The sequence below is a fragment of the Dunckerocampus dactyliophorus genome, chromosome 17 (genome assembly GCF_027744805.1).
Source record: "Dunckerocampus dactyliophorus isolate RoL2022-P2 chromosome 17, RoL_Ddac_1.1, whole genome shotgun sequence".
NCBI classification, from domain to species: domain Eukaryota; kingdom Metazoa; phylum Chordata; class Actinopteri; order Syngnathiformes; family Syngnathidae; genus Dunckerocampus; species Dunckerocampus dactyliophorus.
Window position 1 is genome coordinate 19,346,061 of NC_072835.1, and position 24,066 is coordinate 19,370,126.

The 24,066-nt window shown below is 39.8% G+C and overlaps 1 protein-coding gene across 3 annotated transcripts; it reads left to right on the forward strand.

Annotated features, from left to right (window-relative positions):
* The first annotated feature begins 195 nt into the window (after positions 1-195).
* Positions 196-23,061, forward strand: hook3 (hook microtubule-tethering protein 3). 3 transcript variants are annotated; one of them, XM_054757270.1, is made up of 25 exons: positions 196-354; positions 4,979-5,064; positions 6,068-6,140; positions 6,508-6,558; positions 6,643-6,775; positions 6,888-6,955; positions 7,102-7,164; positions 7,931-8,014; positions 8,410-8,472; positions 9,521-9,684; positions 9,768-9,908; positions 10,065-10,152; positions 10,299-10,412; positions 10,520-10,630; positions 10,794-10,878; positions 10,943-11,012; positions 12,255-12,395; positions 13,050-13,137; positions 14,929-14,963; positions 15,423-15,505; positions 15,593-15,693; positions 15,770-15,874; positions 15,959-16,030; positions 17,681-17,817; positions 17,969-23,061. In XM_054757270.1, exons 1-25 carry the CDS (start codon positions 298-300, stop codon positions 17,979-17,981), a joined length of 2,226 nt encoding a protein of 741 aa, XP_054613245.1. In that variant the 5' UTR covers positions 196-297; the 3' UTR covers positions 17,982-23,061. The 3 variants fall into 3 exon arrangements, with proteins under 3 accessions (XP_054613245.1, XP_054613244.1, XP_054613246.1); XM_054757269.1 differs by having other exon boundaries at positions 19,587-23,061; XM_054757271.1 differs by lacking the exon at positions 8,410-8,472 and having other exon boundaries at positions 19,587-23,061.
* The last annotated feature ends 1,005 nt before the right edge of the window (positions 23,062-24,066 follow it).

Genomic DNA, 24,066 nt, shown 5'->3' on the forward strand with positions numbered 1-24,066 from the left:
GTACAATTAAACAAAAAAAGCAAGCGTTTGAAAACAAAACTGTAAAACATCTAAAAAGTAAATGTCAAGATCTGCATTCGTGGAATTATTGTGTTACAGACAATTTGCATACTATTTTGTGTTGGAGTCACAGTTTCAACTCCAGTGTTTAGACTCCGCCCACCCAGCCCGCCTCTGGCAGACGCCGGTGTAGGATTGCGAGACACCCAGCCAGCGAGAGCTCTCGGGAGCGTCTGAGGTTGCTATCAACTTTAGGCTCTATTCATCATCTATATTTTTCTACGACTTTTCGTAACAATGACTACATCGGGGTCGCTGGATCGGATGGAACTCTGTGAAAGCCTTCTAACATGGGTAAGTCATCGAACACAACACGCGAATGTTTTTTTCTCCCCACAGCTACTAGCTAGCCAGTGCTAGCAAGTGCTAGCTCGATGAGCTAACAGGGGTAGGCTAGGTGGCTGCTGCAGGAAAATGACATGAGCTCAAGTCGCTTACGTATGCAGGCCAGCTGTTGGCTGCTTTAGCTGCTGATGTGTTGTTTGCTAGCCGTCTAATCTAGCAAGAGTTATCATTTGGACAACTGGTATTGGACTAGATCGACATTCTTAATGGATGTCAGACAGTTTCGGGTCAAGAGGTTCATATTGGAAGAGTATTTTGAATTCCGGGTTGGGTGAGCATTGACTGATTCTTTTGCTGCCTTTGTGTCTCAATTTCATTTATTTGCTCCCTCCTCCTGTCTTGCCGTTCAAATGCTCTCTTTGGCTTACCAAGATGGGAGAAGCACCCATAAAGCATCATGTGCCACTGTTTTTGTTTACATGACTGAATAGCTCAAATGTGTTTACACACGTTTTATTGTAGTTATCACGGAGGGCAACAACAGTCATCGCTCTCGGATTATGCGAGCTGTTGTGATATGCATCATAACACTCTTAACCTCTGCTTCTGTATGGGGAATGCCACTGCATACATAACAAATCTTTGCTCGGGAGTGTAAACACAAAAGTGAAATGCCGTGTTGAGGAAACTCTTGTTTCTGTCATACACTGGCTGCAGTTTATAGAGAAAACGGGTATTGTTTTTTGAACAAAACAAATGAAATATGGAAATAAAAATAAAATATCAGTCTTAAAAGAGCCAAACTTTTATCCCTGCGGTTGTCTTGCACATTGGAAGGGGCGTTGCAAAGGAGGGAGAGAGGATGTCCCAATAATGTGACCACTACACTGCTTAGATCACACTGTCTATTTCATAGTCAAAGGTCCTTTCACACCAGGGCAAGCAACCAATGTTGAACGTCTCCAAAATCTCCATCGCTGTTGTCCAGAGTCAGAACTGATGTGTGTGCATATCTTGTTTTGCCCAAAACACAAAGATAATAGGTCTGCTTTCATGGATGACAAAGGAAATTAAACATATTCACAACTGAGAGGCTGAAATCAGAGGATGTTTGATTAATTGAATACCCCAATAGTTGTCTATTCATTGGATAATCGATGAATCATCAGTTAATTGTTGCAGCTCTACATTTGACCAAAGGAAACATACTCTCTTCAAACGAACCAAAGGGTGCTAAAAGGTCAGCTAAAACTGACCTGGCATCAGGGCCGTGTTGGTGCACATGTATATTTCAGTGCCGCTGGGAAATCCTTGTTAAACTCCAAGGACTGTGCTACAACTTTAACTTCAACTTAAACTTACATCGCACTGTGAGTCGTGGGCTCTTTACAGCGAATGCTGTTACGTCATTGGCATGTATGTACAGTAACAATAGCAACACGGACTCACCCTGCAAGTCTACATCACACTAAAACCCAATAGCCTCTCTTCATTTTAGACTTGGGCAAACATTCCTCGCATACCCGTGAACTATGATGCTGGTTGAACTGCAGCTTCAATGTCAGAGATCGCTTACCTCTGCTTATGAAATGACTATGCCGCTATCAGAACTCTTCTTCCTGTTGGCCAAAGCAACATCGGAAGCCTTCCGGCAGTTGGGTGTTCAGCTTGTGGGTGTCATGTACCACAAGTGTTTTTTTTTTTTTTTTTTTTTTTTTTTTTAATATGCATGATAAACTCATATAAAAGTAGAAGATTTGTGTATACTGTATGCAGCGCAACTCAGGATTACTTAATACATGTCTATTCATGTGGGTGCAGCTGTGTTCCAGAGAGCAGGGCTGAATTCAGAGAATACATTAGCTTTATAGTCATCCATCAGCCACATAGTTATTTTGTGCAACAAACACAGTTCACAGTTTTATTTGGATCAAAATATGTGTATTTGTACCAGTACTTGACATCTCAACGTGGTTGACAATTATGATGATGTCATGTTTTCCTGGTAGTTACATCAGTTATTCAGTTTAGTTTGAACTCACCTTATTATTGGACCTTGATTATTTTGTTGCTTTTATGATGCACATACAGTATCATAAATATTTAGTGCGGTGGTAGGGAACCTATGGCTCAGGAGCCAGAATGGGCTCTTTCGGTAACTGGGTATCTGGCTCAGACATTTCAGGATGACATGTATTGTATTTTTTTTCTGACATTTTAAATGGAAACATTACAGAAATCCATCCAGCCATCTTCTTGTGTCCTCATAGGGTCGCGGGGGTATGCTGGAGCCTATCCCAGCCAGTCAATCGCAGGGCACATATAGACGAATAACCATTCACACTCACATTCATACCTGTGGACAATTTTGAGTCGCCAATTAACCTAACATGAATGTTTTTTGAAAATGGGAGGAGACCGGAGTAAACCCACGCACGCACGGGACGAACATGCAAACTCCACACAGAGATGCCCAACGGAGAGTCGAACCCAGATCTTCCAGATAAATTGTGGTCGTGGGTCTTTCAGTATCAGTGTCTAACATTTGGTCTGCACTTGCCAGTTTAGCAGACAGAAAACAGTCGAGGTCTATTTCACAGATGCTGCTTTGAAGCCCTGTCAAACTGACCATACAGAAATAAAGGAAGTCAATGATGACTTACATAAGATAAGTCAAACATTATAATGTGCTAGCTCAATGCAACATTACATTGGAAATTCCATATACGCGTTAAAGATTAGCATTAGCGAGTAACATCGCGATTCGAACACCTATAAACTAACACCTGACAACATGACCACTGGACTAAGGGCACCCATTCACTAGGCCATCCGTGCCATGCGTGGCTTGGGCGGGGTTTACTTTGGGGCTTCTTTGCATCTTTGTATTTGTTTTGTTTTTGAGTTGTGTCAGTTATTATAAAATAATCCGCTTTGAGTCATTTCAGTACAGCCATTCTATGGCCCAGCTATGCTGCACTCATACGTGCATGTGCGTGGAGTCATGCTGGGCTCGAGACCAAAGGAGGGGACACGTGCTGCACTTGGGTGCAACTGAGTGCACTCACACTAGTGTGACAACCCCTGCTTTTGCCACGTGTGATAACCTCTAACCCTGACCTCATTTTCAATTATTAAGTAAGCCAGTTAGTTCCTAGCATATACGCGACTCACGTGGCCTTGTGTTATCAACCGCTGCCTGGGATTTAGGAGGTGATCTAATACATGAACGCCATTCAAAAATAAGCGTTGACGTCGTGCACCCGCCATATTACATATCAAAGGCCAACAGTCATGAATACTGCTTAACATTCTGTAGAAAACAGCTGGGGAGTACTTGTCACATCATCATTGTGGCTGGGTTTCTGTATTTTGTGTAGAACCCTAAAAAGAGTCTCATTACATACAACCTGAACTGATCCAGAAGTAAACTGAGTTAGAAAAGGCAGAGTCGTCCAACTAGGTTCAAACTAGGTGCAATTTGTGCTGTTTTATTAGTGTATAAAAACATGACACACACTCTATAAGATCAGTCTAGCCGGGTTAACGGTGACTGGTACACAGGAGGTGTGGAACTGTACGGCATCCGCACGGTTCGGTACGTACGTCGGTGTTAAAGTTGCGGTTCGGTTCATTTTTGTACAGTAAGGGTACAAAATAAAGCCATAAATACAATTCTTGATAAAAAAAAAAATAAATACCGTAAATGTGAACAATGCATGCTGATCGATCGACATTGATTTCCTAAATTTTGGGGGATCAGCCTATCCTGACATATGAATCTGATCTTATCTACCTCCGCGAAGGTCTAAAAGTCAGCCACTGTCCCCTTTTGCTCTTCCTGACTGACAGCTAGCAATCGAGCCAAAGCTAAAGCTAGCTGGAGCACAGAGCCAGGCAGCGGTTTGTTGAGCCGCTTTCACCGTATATCCCCAAAGTGATGCGGGACTGGCAGGAGTTCAAGCTTGTCCTTTCCTTCCTGCCACATTTCCAACATTCCTGCTGTCAGTTACAATTACATTATTACTCCTTTGCCACATGGTCTGTTGGCATGTGGACTTGCCAGTCTGGCCAGCAGATTTCTGTCAGCCTTGAGTAATGGAAAAGTTGACAGAAGTATGCAAGGTAGCCTTTCGGAGAATGATTGAACAAGCTGCTCATCTTTGTTTTCACTAGCATCTTAGAAGCTACAGCAAGTGCATTGACAATTTATATTTATATAATTCAAACTTTAGATATTTAATATAATCCTTATATTGGTATTATAAGACATGTAGCAATTTGATTAAAAAAATGATAATGAGAGTAAATGAATGCTACATAATTATGGCTATTATTAAAATCACTAGTATTTATCTTCATTGCTCTTTAGCGTCTGTCTTTGGTTTGGTTTAATTTTATGTCAACATGCATGAATGTTACAATGGAATACATCTCAGGAATCATTTCACAGTTCCACATGTCCACAAGGATTCGGAAGAAGCAAACCTTATTTAATCCTACTCCCCATCCGTTCCACAGCTTGTGCAGTACATATTATGTCTTTAAACTGTTATGTTTGTTTTTACACGCGTTTCACAACTTTAGGTTTACTCACACAATTACATTTGTTATGTTTGTGTTTTTGTTGTAGGTTCAAACATTTGGTGTGGAGGCTCCATGCAAGACAGTGGAGGACTTGACGAGTGGTATCGTCATGGCTCAAGCGCTACAGAAAATGTAAGTTGCGATTATGAACTGACTTGGTAGGATATTAATATTAGGATAACAGCATTGAGAGATGCAGCCATGGCACAGAGACCCGCTCGAAAAAAGGGTCTGAGTTGGTGCAAATTAGAAAAACAAAAGGATGATCATTTTTAAGGTAGTGGTGACCAATGAAGCAGAGTCTAAGAAACACTACAGTAATCCCTCGTTTATCGCAGTCAATTGGTTCCAGACCCGGCCGCAATATGTGAATTTCCGCGAAGTAGGATTCAATATTAATAAACTGAATGTTTTTGTAGTTAGAGCGTAGAAAACCTGTTAACGACTTTCTAAATATGGGGTTTAATATTACTAGAGCCTTGTTGACATGAAATAACACCCCTATAATCACTTTTACACATATTATTCTTTGGTTAAATCATGTTGCACAGGCTACGGGATCACCAACATAACAGATGGCCGCAACTAGCAAGCTAACTAGTTAGTAATGATGTGAACAATAAACCGATGCGACCGGATAACTGGTTTGAGGAGCTAACGATTCCGATTAACCGCTAAAAGAATGCTGTATCGATAATCAGCCATACATTTTAGATTAATCGATTGCGGAGACATGCGCCTCGTATCGCGAGAGAAGCAATCGGTTGACTGTATCTTACAATCTACGCGTGGGCTTTGGCTGCCGACGAAACGCGCCAGTTGCTAGCTAGCACGCTAATTGCCGGCACCGTCCGTTAGCTGCTAGCGCCGGCTGGCTGGCTAGAAGACCAAACGTCGTAATATCAAGAAGGGATCAAGCAGAATTCACCAAGCGTTTGATTGTTCACCCACTAATAAGGAACGTGATTGTATCTCCTTAAGTTTCTCTTGAAAAGAATCATTTTCAGAAATGTATATTCATCTTGTCTTACATTCAGTCAAGCCAGTATCTGTGAAAGAAACTGGTAAATGTTAAAGGGACGGTAAGTGATTATTCTTTATGCCAGACGTTCTGATCTTTTTAATATCTTTCCAGAGATGAAGTGTATTTCAGTGATGCATGGATTAGTAGAATCAAGCCAGACGTGGGTGACAACTGGAGGTTAAAGGTAAGAACGTGTTTCTTTGCATTTATTGTTGGAGTTATAAACTAAGAGTAAAGCTGTGTTTGCACTTGTCATTTGGTGGTCTGGTCTTTCAAAACAATAATCCTGTCTACTGGGTTGTTGTGACTTCTAAACTGTATTTTTAAAAGCACATGAATACATAGAGAGATGAGGCAAAGAGACGTCTTTATGTCATATTTAGGATTTCCTTTTTTTTTTGCTGTCAGCGCTTGAACTGAAGTGAACCATAAGAGACTAGAGTTTGCTTGCAAGGATGTGTGGGGGATTCATTCATTCATTTCACCTCTTGGTCTCATTTATGTTTTGTATAAATGGGGCATATATCTACATAAAGTCTTACTTGTTTCAGGTCAGCAATCTAAAGAAAATCCTCAAAGGCATCCTAGACTATAACCAGGAGGTAAGACGATTTGTTTCATTCTTCCGCACAAGAGCACTCGCTGTTCATGGTATGTTTTTTTCTGTATGTGCTGTCCCTCTCAAGATCCTTGGCCAACACATAAATGACTTCACACTGCCTGATGTCAACCTAATCGGAGAGCACTCTGACGCAGCGGAACTAGGGAGGATGCTACAGCTCATTCTGGGCTGTGCTGTCAACTGTGAACAGAAACAAGGTGCACGTCATGCGTACTGTATATGGAGCATTGTGTGTGTCTCTTTGTTCAATATAATTTCATACCCAAGCGTCATGCTTTTGAACTGACAGCTAATTGTTTATGCTTCTAGAATACATCCAAACCATCATGATGATGGAGGAATCAGTCCAGCATGTCGTCATGACAGCCATTCAAGAGGTATATTATCAAGCCTGATGACATTTACATGCACACAGTATCTGGGTTTAAAGTGGCTCTAATCCGTCACCACTCCCGTATCGTTGTTATTGTATGTTATCATACTATTTTGTCAAAACGTGACACTTTTTTTCCCGCCCTAACAGCTGATGAGTAAAGAGACTCCTGTGACGGGAGGTAATGACTCCTATGTGGATCTGGACAGACAGGTATGCACACATTTGTATGACACGCCGTTAATTGAAGAATGGTTTTCATCTAGCTGCATTACTTGCGTGTACGTGACACGTGAACGTTGTTGAATGAATCTCAACTGAGGGTACCCACTGATACTTGAAATTGAAAAGTAGGAAAAATGGCTAATATCTCGATCATGGGTTTCCCACCGTTTTCCAGTGAGGGCCACATACTAAAAAAATGAAAGGATGCAAGGGCCACTTTGGTATTTTGTTAGAAGTTAGATGTATTTAAAAAAAAAAAAAAAAAAAACAACAACAACTGGATCTCTACTTTGTCATACAAATGAAAAAGCATATGATTACTATGAACTTCGACCTTTGCTCTTTTTTTCCTATTTATTATTATTTATTATTACTATTCATTTTCCTGTTTATTTTTTTAATTTTCCAAATATTTCAACTGTTTTTCTAAATAATCTTTGTAAATTTTCTTCTCATAATATTATAGTTTCATTTGAATATTATTTAGTAATATTATTTAGTAATATTATTACTACTGTTGGTGTTTTTAAATGATATTTTTAGAATGTACCGTGGGCCAATAAAAGAACAGCCGCTGGCCACCTGCTTGAAATTCGAACAGTTCGTTTCTCAGCCAATAACTTGAGAAAATGATATAAAAACATGCATACACTTTGGCCCAAATGATTCATGTGCTGGTCAAATTTTGAGTTAACGTAAATGTTATGTTTTTATTGAATATATATACATAAATATATTTGTTTTCAAATCTCAGCTGAAGAAGACTGCCGAGGAGCTAAACGAAGCTTTGGCCACAAAGGAGGAGATCGCCCAGAGGTGTCGTGAGCTTGACATGCAGGTCAGTTTCATGCAATTGTAATCCTGAATTATTTAAAGGTCTTTTACAGTTTGTACATCACTGTGAGGTGAGAAGTTAGTTTCCCAGAGCCACCCTGCCTTAAAAGTATTTTTGCAGTATGTTGTACTTGCGCCATTACAAACGCCCCTCTTTATAATTGCATTATAAGCATTTGGTATTTTCACTTGCTTTCCAATTTCTCATGATCCTTTCTTTCTTAAAAATGCTAATATGGCTTCTGGGTGTATCATCATGACAGATGATCAAAATTGACTTTGCATGCATTCTCTGCTTGCTCCAAATATTGGTTTAAAGGATTCTTTAATTTCCTGTTGTGTTCAGTCTGTTTTCTCTAATTTCCTTACTATTTCAATACTTTGTGCCTTGCTTTAAAGGCCCTCCATGTCCAAGAGGACCGTGATAGACTGAGGTTAGACTTTAATGAGCTAGAAGAGAGGGTAAATTCACTTTCTTTCTGCCCCTTTCTTCCATCCATTTTGTGTGGTGTGTCTAAAAAAGAAAACGTGTTGGAGTTTTTTTTCAGTTTGCTTGCATTAAATGACTCCTCTCCTGTGTTCTACATGTATGTGTACACGTTTGTGCACAAGTGTTTGTGCACACGTCTACACTTCGCTTGGGCGTACACTGGCCACAACTGCAGATTTGTGTCAGGTGTCAGCCCTCCACTACTACTAATCTCCTGTCTTTTCCCCCGGTGTGTTTCACGCATTTCTCCTACAGCAATAGTAGGAATAGGTTCAAAAGTGTAACCTTGAATAGGCACATGCATCTCCACGTGAACACAGGTATTTTTTTTAACTGAATGAAAAAGAATGTTAAATGGAATGCACTCGGAATGCACTCAGAATGCAGTCCGAATTTTTAAGTGCACTTCGAATATCAAGGAATAAACCACAAATTTTCATTCCGACAGCATTCTGGCTCATTATACCTCTAGTCTGATTAGGGTATAAAATAGAAAGTCTAATATTTAGAAATATTATTAGTAGATTTATTGTTTATATTGTTTACATTTATTTCTTTTTCTGATGTGTTTATGCCTTTTTATCTAATGCACTTAGTGTTTTAGGTTAAAAAATACATATATATACTGTATATATCTTGGAATTTTATTTATACATATAAAATATATTTTGAAAGATACCTGTGTTTGTGTGGACATAGCCTTAAATTCAACAAAATCTATATTTAATGATGTGCAGCACAGTAGTCTAACTACTAACAAACTAAAAACAGGATGCAGCTTTTGCTTTGCTTGGTGTGGAGTTTGATACCCTGTCTGTCACGCAGAGAAGACAACATCAAACCATACAGTATGTAGCCCTCTTTGTTGGTTTGCCCTGTTGAAGATTTTGCGGTGTGTTTGCCTTTTTACTAGAACTGAATTGCGCTCATTGTTTATTACAAAATGTAATAATGCTGTGTAGACACAAATTTAGGTGTTATCTATTGCTGATTTATTTGGATGCATTCGTATCACCACAGGTTGCAGCCCTGCAAGAGGAGAAAAGCAGTTTGCTAGCTGAAAACCAAGTTTTAATGGAGAGACTCAACCAGTCCGACTCCATCGAGGATATTAACAGCCCGGCTGGCCGCAGACACCTCCAGCTGCAGACACAACTGGAGCAGCTCCAGGAAGAAAGCTTCAGGTGTGGAAATGCTACAAAGAGTGTCCATCGTTTTTATGTTGCTGGTGTCACCTGTACCAATTTGCAAGGCGATGCTCTTCCAGGTTGGAAGCAGCAAAAGACGACTACCGAATCCGTTGCGAGGAGCTTGAAAAAGAACTTTTAGATGTCAAGTCGCAAAATGAGGAGCTCACATCTTTGGCGGATGAAGCCCAGTCTCTCAAGGATGAAATGGATGTACTCAGGTAAATGACACTTCAGATTGACCTTGTGATTCCCACCCTATCCCCAAAAGTGAATATCATGGACAGTATGCGTATTTGTCTAACATGAGCTGAAAACCAGTCAGTCAGTCTTGTACTAAATCCTGATGGATAGTACATCAATTGTTTTCCAACCAGGCATTCATCCGATAAAGTGTCAAAGCTTGAGGGCACCGTGGAACACTACAAGAAGAAACTGGAAGACATGGGACTTCTCAGAAGACAGGTACACACTCCCAAACGTAAAATGCGGATTCAACGACACATTTGTTTATTTTAGTTATTGTTGAGCAACATCCATGTGCCCCTGAAATATCCAAAACGATTGTCCCGTGCCTAGACAATCACATTTCTGTTTCCATTTTTTTCCAGATTAAGCTTTTGGAAGAAAAGAACACAGTGTTAATGGAGACAAACATAGGTTTGGAAGAAGAGCTACGCAAGGCCAACGCTACCAAGGGACAGCTGGAGACTTACAAGAGACAGGTACACGAATGGCATACAGCACATGTTGCTTCTCACACGTGCAGCTGTACATGTTGCATACACAACCCAGACATGGCAGTGATCATCTCTCCTCACGCTCTGTGCAGGTGGTCGAACTTCAGAACAGACTGTCGGAAGAATCGAAAAAAGCAGACAAGATGGAGTTTGAATACAAACGAGTCAAAGAGAAAGTCGACTCTTTACAAAAAGAAAAAGATGTATGTGTAACTGTCCATAAAGTCATCAGAAGTAATTTCAAGGCTGTTGAGATGTTTTAGGAGGTCCATCATTTGTCATCAAGTTCAGAAACAGTTGGTGTAAACTGGTGATGTTATTGTGTACACAGCTAAACAATACATATCCATGTGTTTGTCTGTGTAGCGTATGCGAACAGAGAGAGACTCTTTGAAGGAGACCATTGAGGAGCTGCATTGTGTCCAAGCTCAAGAGGGACAGCTTACATCAGGTACTGTGCTTCAGTCTTTCAGAAGGTGGGTAATTGTACATAACAATACTTTCTGTGTGCCCAGGTCTGCTCCCACTAACCAGCACCGACGGATCTGATTCGCTGGCAGCTGAGATAACAACGCCAGAGATTCGGTATGTCTTCTGACATGATGTATGTCGGTGGGGATATATTGCTGGGTTTCACATCATGTCGTGAATTCATGCCACATACTGTACATGTGGAGTTCTTGAATGGAAATGAAGTCATCCCTCGCTGTGTCGCGGTTCAAATAATGCGCCCTCACAATATCGTGGTTTTTCAAATAATAATAATCAATAAATGATTGCCGTCTGTCCCATCTGTCGCTGCAGTGATCCCTTAGCCTGAGTAATGTGATATAAACAAAGAATAATAGGAGTGTAAAAGTGTTATTTCATGTATACAGGGCTCTGATAACGTTAAAACACATATTTAGAAAGTTAAAAACAGGTTTTCTATACTCTAACTACGACAATATTCCATTTGTTGACATTGATTCATTCATTGATTCAATTTGGTAACAAATGTGGACCGCACATATCAACTGCAAGCTTCTGGGAAGCTACTTAACAAGGTTGCGATCGGGTTTACTTTAAATTCATGTTCATATGCTACACCCCCGTGGAACAGCAGCGCAGCGAAGCGATGGAGGACACATGCAAGAATGTATTCATACGGATTGAATTGGTGTAAGAATGCAGATAGACATGAGAAGTGCTATTTTCATCTGCTACATTCATTATGTCTGACGCGGCTGTTTGATTGCCTTTCAACTATTTCATGTCTATGCAACACACCATGCACAATCACACATTTGGAGCAAATAATTTCAACGTCATGCGCCATTGCTCGCTTTCATCTGCCAAACATTGCATAAAGATACTGAGCATGTATGTGGTCATGTTCAATGGTTGACCCCCCCGAACGATCACCGGAAGTGGTGCGGACTGCCTCTAAGTCACATGGTGGCAACCCAGCAATTGAAATATTTTTTTTTGTACATCTGCTGGTAGTTGATGTTCACTTTGTAGCCAGATGCTTTGGTTTTATGAGTTTGGCCTAAAAAGCTCTCCTTCTTAACTGTTATGTAATAGGAACATCTGAGTTACATGAGCCTGGCCGCTGCTTTCCAAGAGGCTGGATTTTGTGCTGTCAGCATACCATACCCGAAACATGTGAACCAAGAAAATTATTACATGATCCCTCCCGACCCCCCTTCACTTTTAATCCTATCAAGCATATTGGCGGCTTTAGTGCCAGAAAATGAAGTGGTAAAAGAAGAGCTTACCCCGCTGCTCAGTGAAAAGAGGCGAGTTCTCAGTGTAATTACTGCTCTCTGTTGCCTTTTTACACAGGGAGCATTTAATTCGCCTTCAGCATGAGAACAAAATGCTGAAACTGGCTCAAGAGGGATCTGATAACGAGAAGATTGCACTGCTGCAGAGTCTGCTGGAGGACGCCAATAGAAGGAAAAGTGAACTGGAGACAGAAAACAGGTCAGAAAAGTGCATAAAAACATCTAGGCTAACCTGGCATGGAACTATTTATTAAATCTTCGTTAATAGTGGTTTTTGCTGAGGAGCTATTTGAATTGAAGCCAATATTGGAAAGAAAGGTTTCCTTCTCGGGCATGATTTTCAACCTCAAGGCCAGATTTGGCCTGCCATGTCGTTTTATGTGGCCCCCAAAAGCATGGATTTTTTTTTTGTGGTTTTATTATAAATATTTAATTTATTTAATTATAATTTAAAAAAATATAATAAGTAAAAAATAATTTGACAGAAAATATGTACTCTGAATTGCAATTGGAGACATTTTTTTCTTGTCAAACGCCATTTAAATGTAATTATAGTGTTATGCTCAAATTTCTGCTTGGCAGCTTGACTTCTTATTTCAATGTAAAGTTGTTGGTAAAACAATAATGAAAAGGTGATGGGATTTTCCATTTATATGATTTCACAGTTACAGGCAGCACTCGGAGGGAAACCATAACTGCGATGTGGCCTGCAGTGAAAACGGGGTTGACACCCCCGTTCGAGAGCCGTACTTTTGTACTATTTGCCTTTTCCTTGACAAAGTCAGACTGTGAGCTTTCTGCCGTGTTAAAACTATGTTGCCAAACTCGTCTATGGGCTTTTGTGTCTTTGTAGGTTAACCAATCAGCGCTTGATGGAGGAACAGAGTCAGATAGAAGAGCTACAGAAGACGCTTCAAGAACAGGGCTCTAAAGCAGATGATGTATGTAATAAAATGATTCTTCTGTTTCATAATCACATAAGATTCCACTGATTACGAATAGGTGAACAAGGTCTTTCCCATCTTTAGATTTTAACTATTTATTACATCCACTGACTTCAATAGCTGCATGCTGTTTAAGTTTGGCTTTTTTTATGAGCCACAAAATAAGTTCATTAATACTTTTTTGCAGTCTTTTGCAAAAAAACATTTAAGCTCAACTTTGCTGCGTCCTGCAAACTAGTTATAGTAGGAGAGAAGCAACTCCCAGGAAGATTTATGCAGGAAGATTAACACTCTCTAAAAGGCATGGAAATATACTGTGTGGAGGCCGGCAAAATTATCGAGTGCATTTTTAGGTAACACTTTCCAATAACGTACACAAAATTACAGTAGTTAATGAGGAACGAACCTACCTAACCCTAACCACTACTCATTAGTTCCTCATTAGTTCTTCATTACTTCCTCTATGTTCCCACCCTCACCTATGGTCATGAGCTTTGGTTTGTGACCAAAAGAACGAGATCGTGCATACAAGCGGCTGAAGTGAGTTTCCTCCATAGGGTAGCTGGACTCACCCTAAGAGATAGGGTGAGGAGCTCGGTCATCCGGTCAGAGTAGAGCCTCTGCTCCTTCACATGTAGAGGAGCCAGTTGAAGTGGCTTGGGCATCTAGTCCGGATGCCTCCCTGGTGAGGTGTTCCGGGCATGCCCAGCCGGGAGAAGGCCCCGGGGCAGACCTAGGACACGCTGGAGGGATTATGTCTCACAGCTGGCCTGAGAAAGCCTTGGTGTCCTCCCGATGGAGGAGCTCTCGATGGAGGACACCAAGTGGAGGAAAATGGATGGATGGATGGATTGATAGTTCCTCAGTAACTAGTCTAAATGTATGCTCCTTAGTTATTAGTTCTTCATTACTTCCTCAGTAAGTACTGTATTTTTGTGTACCTTATTGTAAAGTGTGACATTTATTATTATTTTCATTTATTGTGATTAATTAACGCGAGACGAAATAACGCCACGTTTTAATCTTGCGTTATCTCGTCACACCCCTACTGTAACCATTTTATCAGTCAATTGTATCCTAATGTAGAATGTACGTATGTATGGGGGCGGCATGGCTAGTTGGTAGATTGGTCGTCTCCCAACCTGAAGGTTGAAGGTTTGATCCTTCGTCCTCCCGTGATCATGTCGAAGTATCCTTGGGCAAGATACTGGACCCCATTGCTGTGTCATCAGTAGGTAAATGTGCTAACAGTGTCAAAGCGCTTTGAGTGCCTTGGAGGTGGAAAAGCGTTATACAAGTGAAAGACCATTTGCTTAGAAGCCATCAGGGTGTTGTAGTTCTGCAGGCAACTCAACCCTCTACAGTACAGAACCTGACTACTTTCAACGTAGAAAGAAGCCCACAATCACACTTTCCTTCTCCTGTCTTGTTACTTTGCCAACACAAGATTAAAGCATTTTTGCTGTATTTTTTATCATTGTTGCTGTTTTTAAATGTTATTTTGTTTCTGCAGTGATGCAATGAGCCACGGGCTGCAGATGGCCCCTGAGCCAAACTTTGGGGACCCCTACTTCTCCTAGCCCCAACTTTTAGTCAGATTTCCATGCACATTTTTATAAGTGAGGCCCCAGGTCTTTGATGTAATAATCATTTTATAATAACGTGTACATATTATATGTTCTGAATTGTATGTTTGGTGCGGAAAGCTTGCAAATAAGTCAGAAGTGAATGAATGGCTGGATGAAATGTTGCACATGTGCCAAACCAGACTTCTCTTGCGTGTTTCAGTCCTCCAGTCTGAAGAAGAAGTACGAGGAGCACATGTAAGTAGCCATTTTACAGAGCCACAGATATGCACCACACATACAGTAGATATATTCTGTAGTTCATCTCATGAGTGTTTGGGGTTGAGGTCGGGGTTTTGAAAGCCTTCCACACCAAATTCATCCAGTTGTGTTTCAGTCTTGCTTTCCGCGCTATCGCAAAGTCATGTAGAGTAAAGGTGCTGAGGTAGAAGGTAGAGGATCGCTCAAAAATCAAAATAAGGCTCACTGGAATACAATGTTGATTTTGGTCTTCCAGCCAGAGCACACGCAACCTTTTCTTCTCAATAATACGACCACTACATTGCTTAGTTATCACTGTCCCTTTCATCAGAGCAGATTCTCTTACACGGCCAAGGATACGATCTTTATACTTGATGAATCCTGACTGAACCTTTGTAGTTTAAAATGGCTCATATGTGGTCTTTTTTTGATATGGGTGTTTTTACTCCTTCCCAGGGAGAAACTACGAGAGTTGAACAATGAGTTACTGAAGAAGAACGCCGTTATCGACGAGATGGAGCCCAAATACACTGCCAGCTGTGAGTTTGAGTTTGTTATTGTTGTTTGTAAATGTTACTGAAGGAGATATGGCAGCGTCATGCTAAATATCTCCCTCACTCTGTTAGCTCAACGAGTGGACGAGCTGGAAGAGGCCTTGAAAAAGAAGGATGACGAGATGAAACAGATGGAGGAGAGATATAAGAAATACCTGGAGAAAGCCAAGAGTGTAAGGATACTTTTACACCTCAGCTATGAACAGATGACAGGAGAATGTGTGACTGTTTACGCTTTTGGCTCCCTAGGTCATTCGCACCTTGGATCCTAAGCAGAACCAGGGCTCTGGTCCGGAAGTTCAGGCCTTGAAGAACCAGCTACAGGAGAAAGAGCGGATGTTACACTCGTTGGAGGTAACTGCAGACCAAACTGTTTTTAAATACCTGTACTACAGTACGTTTGTTAATTTGTCAATGGTTCTGATTTATTTTCGACAGAAAGAGATGGACAAGACAAAGAGCCAGAGGGATCATGAGGAGAAACTAATTGTATCAGCCTGGTACAATATGGTAAGATGCACCCCATAGGGTTTCCTCATTTTTTCCCATAGGCATCCCCTTCTGCAAGGGTGTCCAAACCTTTTCCAGCGAGGGCCACATACTGAAAAATGAAAGGACGCAAGGGCCACCCTGACATTTTGTCAACCAACCAACACATTAGATATGCTAAGAAGATATATATATATATATATATATATATATATATATATATATATATATATATATATTTTATTTTTTATTTTATTTTTTTTTTTAAGAAAAAACTGTATCGCAACTTTGTGATATAGGTGAAAAAGTGCATTATTAGTATCAACTTCGGTCTTTGCTCGGTTTTCCGTTTTTGCTGGGGTTTTTTTTTTTATTTAAAATTTCTTCTTAAATCTTTGTACATTTTTTGCTCGTAATATTCTGACTTTATTTCCAAAATATTTTGGCTTTATTCCCATCGTCTTATAACTTTTTCCCCGACCTAATTTTCCCCCCCAAAATTATTTGTATTCTTTTGTTTTGTTTTTCATATTACCACTTAAAAAAAATAATAATATATTTTTTCTTTAATATCACAACCATATGCTACTAAAATGACATTTTCCTCATGATATTATGAGTTTACATTATTATGTTGTACATAAAATTGCACTTTTTTTCTCTTGTTAGAATACGACTTATCCTCGTAAAATTACAGTTTTTCTGCGTTATTTTTAAATGTTCCAATGATTTCAACTTTCTTCTTGTCAATTTCCTTCTCGTAATTATGACTGTATTCCCATATTTTGACTTTATTGTCATCTCGTTACATCTTTTTCTGCTGTTTTGTTAGTTTGTCATAATATTCCAACTTGAATATTTCAACTTTATACAAATAAAATGACATTATTGTTTTTCCTAATATTACATTATTCTTGTAAAATATTTTGGTCTTAATATTTTGAATTTATTCTTGTAAAATTACTGCTGATTTTTCCATTTTTGCTGTTTTGTTTTTGTGTTTTTTTTATTCTGTTAAATTATATTTTTAGAATGTGCTGCAGCCTAATAAAAAAACAGCTGCGGGGCACAAATGGCCCCAGGGCCACACTTTGGACACCACTGCCCTATGGGTTGTGTTCAAAATGTTTTGGAAGTCACGCTAGCTTACATGTAATACAGAGATCCTCAGGGTGATAATAGTTATCATTAGGCAAATGATCAATGACTTGTGTGCACTTAGTTGCTAAGTCCTGCCTGTGCCCCTGCAACGATGTTTTTGCCTAATGGCGGCCACGTTTTTCAAGCACTCTTGCTCAAACAGGCATGTGCCTGTCAGTCCTCCAAACGTGTGAACCCCCTGTTGGGTGCAGTGTTTCAGGAGTAGAATAGTTTTTAGAATAGGTTTCAGTCATGGGATGTGATTTATTTTTCCAAATGACTGTAGTTACCAATAGCCTGTAAATTAAACCATAAGATGGTTACTAGAAGTTGCCTTGATTCAAACTCACTAATCCTTTCCGTCGGCAGCAGACACACACTGCCATGAATTGTAACTATGTGAAACCGCAAGATGGCAGTATACACACTGAGTGTAACAGAGCACCAGCTGAGTGGGCAGATAAACTTGATAAATGAAACATAGCTTCTTCTGATTTGGTTGAGTGCTCATCTTCCTGCTTGTTTTCCCAGGGAATGACCTTTCAGAAGAAGGCGGCTGAGGCCAGGCTTGCCAACACAAGTTCAAGTCAGTCGTTCCTGGCCCGGCAGAGACAAGCCACCAGTTCACGTCGCTCCTACCCGGGCCACAGCCAGCCAGCTACCGCAAGGTAGAAAGGCCGAAAAAAAAAGCAACAGCAAAACTACCTTTTTTCCCCTCCCAATGCAGTACCTTGATGTGCCTATCAGGCATGTCAATTCCCGTTGATTTTAACTTCTGCCTATTGGTTTTCTTTCTTTCCCCCCCCTCTTCTTGATCAGATCTGCAAGGTAGAGATGCCAGACATGACTGCCAAAAACTTGCACCACTTTTATTCCCACCTAAACATTTTTTTAACCTGACGTAATCATGTTGGCAGACTGCTACCTGTCTGACTAATCACCTCAAACACTCCACACTCAACCTCTGACCCTCGTGTGCCACTCTGGCCCAACCAGGCCGAGATGGATGAAATCCCTCTTCTACTTTGACATTCTTCTATCTAACTGTTATCAGTCTTCTAGTCTTAAAGGTTCAGCTTGTTTTCTGCTACCGATCTTCTGGTTAGCTATTTAGTTTACTTTTTTAATCATAAGCAGTACAGTGGAATCTCCAAAGTCGTACACGTGGAAAAATAAGTCACTCTTCACCTTTGACAAAAGCAAGAGAGGCATAACAGAGGGAGCAGAGAGAGAGAAAATAAATCACGGGAGAAAATATATAAATATTTTATAGATTTATATTTTATATAAATATTATATATAAATAAATAAAAGATTTATGTGTTTTGATGTCATGAGCACTTTAAAGGCTTCACAAAGCTGCACTTCTGTTTGTTGTATTCTGTTGTTCTAATGGGTAAAATGACTAAAACTCATGTTATGTTTGCCCCTCCAGACTATTTTTCTTTACTATAAGAGGGGGGAAATTGGCTCATTTGATAGTAAAGGTTTGCTGACCCCTGGTGTAGATTATTGTAACAACATGACTGAGTGACCAGTCGTCTTATTTGGGCCAAACGACGATTCACACCAGTTTTTATGCAGTTTAGTTCAGAATTGTGAAAAATATACACTTTTTTTTGTTATTGTCTTCTTTTAAACCACTATTGCCTATTTGTTACGAAGGCAACATGGAGAAACAAAATTGATGGGTTAAAAAAAAGACTCCATTTGGATTAAGAGCATTGCACTTCCGTCTTCACGTCTGCGTTCAGAGCGGAGGTTGGCGGTGAAACTTCAAATTAAGATCAGCACATTAGTGAGTTTTTGACAAGACTGTTTACTTACAGGACAAGCAGTGCACACAGTTGAAAGAATCCGACGTATGGCTAATCAATGTATTTCCTTTTCAGTGCCAGTACTCAAAAGAGTGCTGCTCTTAATTTGAACTTTCATCGCAAACATCCTCTGTGAACACGGAAGTGCAACGCTCTTAATGCAAATAGCTTTGCGCAAAACTGTCTTGCGTTTACATTTGTGTTCTCTCGCAAAATTTTTGCGAGCGCTCACAAAAGTTGGTCCTTTTCATGTCCCGTCAGGGGCTCCATAATTGGTAGCGTCAGCTTCAACTCCTCATTGTGCTGTTTGTCGACTTTAGAGGTTCCACTGTAATCCAAAAACGATCTACTGTCATCACGTGAAAGACAAACAAGGTTTCAACAGCAGCTACTAGGTTCTCTTATATTTGTGCCCACATGTTTGATGAATATGATATAAACGAGAGTATGAGGACCCATGCAACTGTAAACTGAAGAAAATATGGGATTAATTCACCCCCCCTTCAAATTCTTATTTTTTTGTCAACTTAATCCTGTTTATTTTACATTAACAGCCACAAGTTGCTGCTAACATTCCCTGCTATCTGACCATTGTTTCCTGTTCTCCCCCCCACTGACAGCAATATCCCAGCTTGACTGGCACACCACTGACCCGGGCCAGGCCAGCCCTGGTGCGGCCGGGCCTGTCTGTGGGCCGTGCTGGCCTCAACCAGGGCGAGCCTGAGGCGCGCGATGCATGAATTACCTGCCTGCTGACCGTTTGCATGTCTTTGCATTGACTGCAAGTAACACAACACAGCACCAGCAGCAGCACCAGCAGCAGCAGCATAAGCACTAACGACCCTCTGCAGCATTGCAATCCCCAGACAGGCCAACAGAGGGAGGCAATGGAAAAGCAAACCCACCCTGTTCGTGCTTATTTATTTCCCCTCATTCTGCTACTCCCCTAACTCCATCACTGCCTCCTCCTCCATTGCTCCTCATGGACACACCGCTTCGTCCTTCCAACCTGCATCAGGTCTGTTACAACCTTTCTGTTACAAAGGCCTCGGTCAAGGTCAGAGCAGCACAGTGACAGAATACCTCAGTAGCATTTTTCCACATGTTAAGTTGTGAATTGATGTCAGTATTTAAAAAGGAAAACCGTCTGCAGATCGGGGAAAAAAATCTTAAACACAAAACAACTGCGGTCCTACCCTTTAAATTTCTGAGTACCCCGCTCGTGCTCGTTGATGTACGGCAAGCCGGAACCACTCCAGGGCAAGTTAGGTTGGCTTTTACCTCAAGTTTTATAGCTTATAGGAATAGGATGGGAACATTTTCGTACACGATAAAAGTTGCAATTAAGTTTTTGTTTGTTTTTTCCCCCCAAGCTAGAACGTGTCCATTTAATATGACCCGACACATGTACAGTATATAGCGTTAAGACATAAACTCCTGGTTTGTTTTATGTCCAACAGATGAATAACTGAGCCAATAAACACAATGAAATAAAAGCATACAGCTATATTAGCTCGTGTAGGCTAATGTATAGTACTTAGTTGTTGTTGTTTTTTTTAAGAAAGGCTAAGCCGTTGAAAATCCCTCCATTATTTTCTTATTATTCCAATAATCACAAGAAAATGGTTACAGGTGAAATAGATCATGCAGCAGTGGTGCAAGAAGGGAGCATCATACTGTAGTTTTTTTTTTATTTTAATGCGTATTTATCATTTTATTTGCAGGGCTATTAAAAAAAAGTGGCGACATGCATGTTACAGGCATAAATGCATATTTTTGATTGACGTGATATGGTGGGCTCTTCCAGTTTTAGTGCCTTTGTTTCTGGTGAGATAAGAAAAACTGAACTGAGGGCTTTTTTATTTTGTCTTTTACATCAGTTACTTATAATTCTTATACTGTGTATTATTTCCTGCAGTGCTTTTTTATCCTACAGGGTTATTTATTCTTTTGTGTCTTGTGCAGCAGTGTTAGTACTACATCACTTTTAATAGTTGGACATTAAAATGCTGTCTTATGCAACGATGGAACGACAACAATGCCCAGATCAGTGATTAGCGTGTGTTGCTTTTATTTCTTTTACAGGAAAATGACAATTTCAGGTCTTTAAAAGGGGTTGATTGTTGAATCTTTTCACAAGAAAAGCACATTTTCCATGATTAAATGGATTGACGGCGATCAGCAAAATGAAAATATGTCCTGTTATAGTGGCTGCTTGCTCACGTGGATATCAAATAAAATGGTCTTACAAGAATTTAGTGGTAAATAATTATTTGAAGTCAATATTAAGCGGATAAAAGCATACAGTGGAATCTCCAAAACTACATTTTCCAGAAGGAAGTAATGTAACGAGAATTAATGTGTTCCAGGGTTAAACTGTCCCCATTGTAAGTCTTTATTAACTGTCCAGGCAATCTTTGAAGTAACGGTATAAAGTTACGTAAGTCACGATACATTAAATGTACAATAAAGTAAAGCCACTCACACAAATGCCTGATCATGGAATTTCATATGTCATTGACAGGTAATTCATTGTTTTGCTCATATTGCGCTGAGCGGCCAGACCCGGTTATACATCATATATGCATTATAAAGGGGAAAAAAGATGTTTAAAAATAATAATAATATTAAACAATACATTAAAAGATTAAAAACTAGAGAGCAGACCTCCGCCAAGCATCATACTTCACCCCATATCGTGACGCAATGGGCGGGATGTCTCTTGGCCAATAAGGACTGTTTTGGCTCTATAATGAGCCAGCTATGGTCTAATGTGGGTTCCTAATATGCGCTACAGGCACAGACGAGGTGGAGCTGCACACGTCTTCAGCTCTCACATGAGTATACCACACCCTCTACTGGCAGCAGTGGTAAATACAATAACAGACACATACAACAGAGCACCGATAGATCGCTCTAATACACCACAAGAACACAGAACACATGTTAAAAAAAACATGCAAAACTGCACTGCAAAACAGTGACTCCGCGAAAGGTGAACTGCGATGTTGCGGGGGAACGGTGTATTTTGACTTTATTCCCATCATAAAATTACAACTTTGTTGTTTATATTTTTCATAATATTATGACTTAAAGAAAACAGCATCTTTTTTTTCATATTTCAATTTTATGCTTCTAAAATTATTATTCTCGTAAAATTGCAACCTTTTCCTCATTAGATTACAACTTTTTTCTCTTAACATTTTGGCTTTACTCTTGTAAAATTACTGCTGATTTTTGCTGGGGTTTTTTTGTTTGTTTTTTTTTAAAGTTTTTGTTATATTTTTTAGAATGGGCCGCAAATGGCCCCCGGGCCGCACTTTGGACACCATTGGTATAACATATGAATGAATGCAGGATATAAATTGCATAAAATTGCAGTAAATACTGAAAAATGAAATCTGGATTAATGTATACAGTATATAAATAAAATATTGATGGTGGTTCTGCAAAATTTCCCTCATTTTTAAATGCAAATATTGACAAGTGTGGGTCTGAACCGCTTGCATCTGGCGACTTTGGAGGTTCCACTGTATTAAATACATCCAATAAATCATGACTGTGTATAATGCGGCACATCCACGGTGGTCAGTGTTCATTTGGCGTAGCAGATTGTGTTAAACCCGCTTCTTTTTTGCACCTTTTATTGAGTCACATAACGGAGAAATATTGTTACATGAGTAGATGAGGTCAATATTGGTGCTTGATCATGCAAAAATTGCAAAAAAAAACAAAAACTCCAAGTCCCGTATAGTGTTACTGGACTGCTAACTGTACAGAGAAGAAACAACACTGTCAGACTGTATAAACAAGGCATGGAGTGTGTGTGCCGCTCTTTTTTTAACTCATTTGGACAATGAAGTTGGAACTATTTGCCAAGTTTTCTATCACTTGTATACAAACCCACTGTGTACATACAGTAGTATTAACATCATGCAGTACAGAGGAGGCCTTGAACGCTTTGAGGAAGAGAGAATGGAAGTAGTCAGATGGATAGCATCTATCTCATAAGTGTTTCTCCATTTAAAAATGTGCTTCCCACACTGTAAAACTTGGACATGACATTGTAAATAAAGCTTGTATTAAAAAAAAAAATACAGTATTTGTATTTTATGCATTTGGGTCTTTTCAAGATTCTTCATTCCATCATTAAAATACATGCAAAAACCCTTTTAAAGAAAAAAAAATACATATATATATGTATATAAATAAAAAAAATAATTTTCCTAGATTTTTACTTACATTAAAAGTGAATCACAAAATCTGTAGTGCAAAATTTATGTTGGCAATACAGTAATCCCTCATTTATCGCGGTTAATTGGTTTCAGACCCGACCGTGATCAGTGAGTTTCCACAAAGCAGGATTCTGTATTAAAATACAGAAATACAGTACATTAAAATAACACCCCTATAGTCACCTTTACACTCGTATTCCCTAATATTGTAGACAGAAAATAAGATATTTAGGACACAAATATAACTCTTGTGTGTTGCTATAAATGTGTTCCGGTGCTAGTGGAACAGAGTAGCAGGCAGACAGGAAGTGGTGTCACTGGTTGAGAGTTGAGTTTTAGATCTGTTTAGAAGGCTTTATACAGTTTTTCAGTGCTCTAACTACAAAAATATTCCATTTATATATACAGTAAGTAATCCTACTTTGTGGAAATTCACTTATCACGGTTGGATGCGGAACCAATTAACCGCAACCGCCGTAATGTTTCATTTTTCTCTTTTTGTCAACAAAACCGTCTTTTCTTATTATTAGCGCTAATTGCCATATGAGTATGCGGTCCAGTTCTGTCACTCACGGTACGATCTTCACTTCCATACTCCCCAGAGCAGGGGTCTTCAAAGTGTCAGGTGGTCCTGACATCGGGGAGGGTGTAGCAGCTTGAAAAAAATGAAGAAAAACAACCGTTCAGAGTGTGACGCTCAATCTTCATGCAATATATGGGCTAAAAGTAGTAGTGGCATTTACGTACTTTATATATGTGTGCATTCGCATGGAAAATTGCGTAAGTATGTGTGAGTGACAGGAAGAAAAGCTCTGACTCGCTTGGGGAGAAGTCGTTCGGCGCCACCTGCTCACTTTTTTGGCCT

Bases quoted from the DNA above. Each gene is read 5' to 3' on its own strand.
- hook3 (XM_054757269.1), top strand. From the start codon at position 298: ATGACTACATCGGGGTCGCTGGATCGGATGGAACTCTGTGAAAGCCTT. The intron at 8,015-8,409 runs GTCAGTTTCATG...CTTGCTTTAAAG, and splicing joins GTCGTGAGCTTGACATGCAG to GCCCTCCATGTCCAAGAGGA. The intron at 15,694-15,769 runs GTAAGGATACTT...TTGGCTCCCTAG, and splicing joins ACCTGGAGAAAGCCAAGAGT to GTCATTCGCACCTTGGATCC.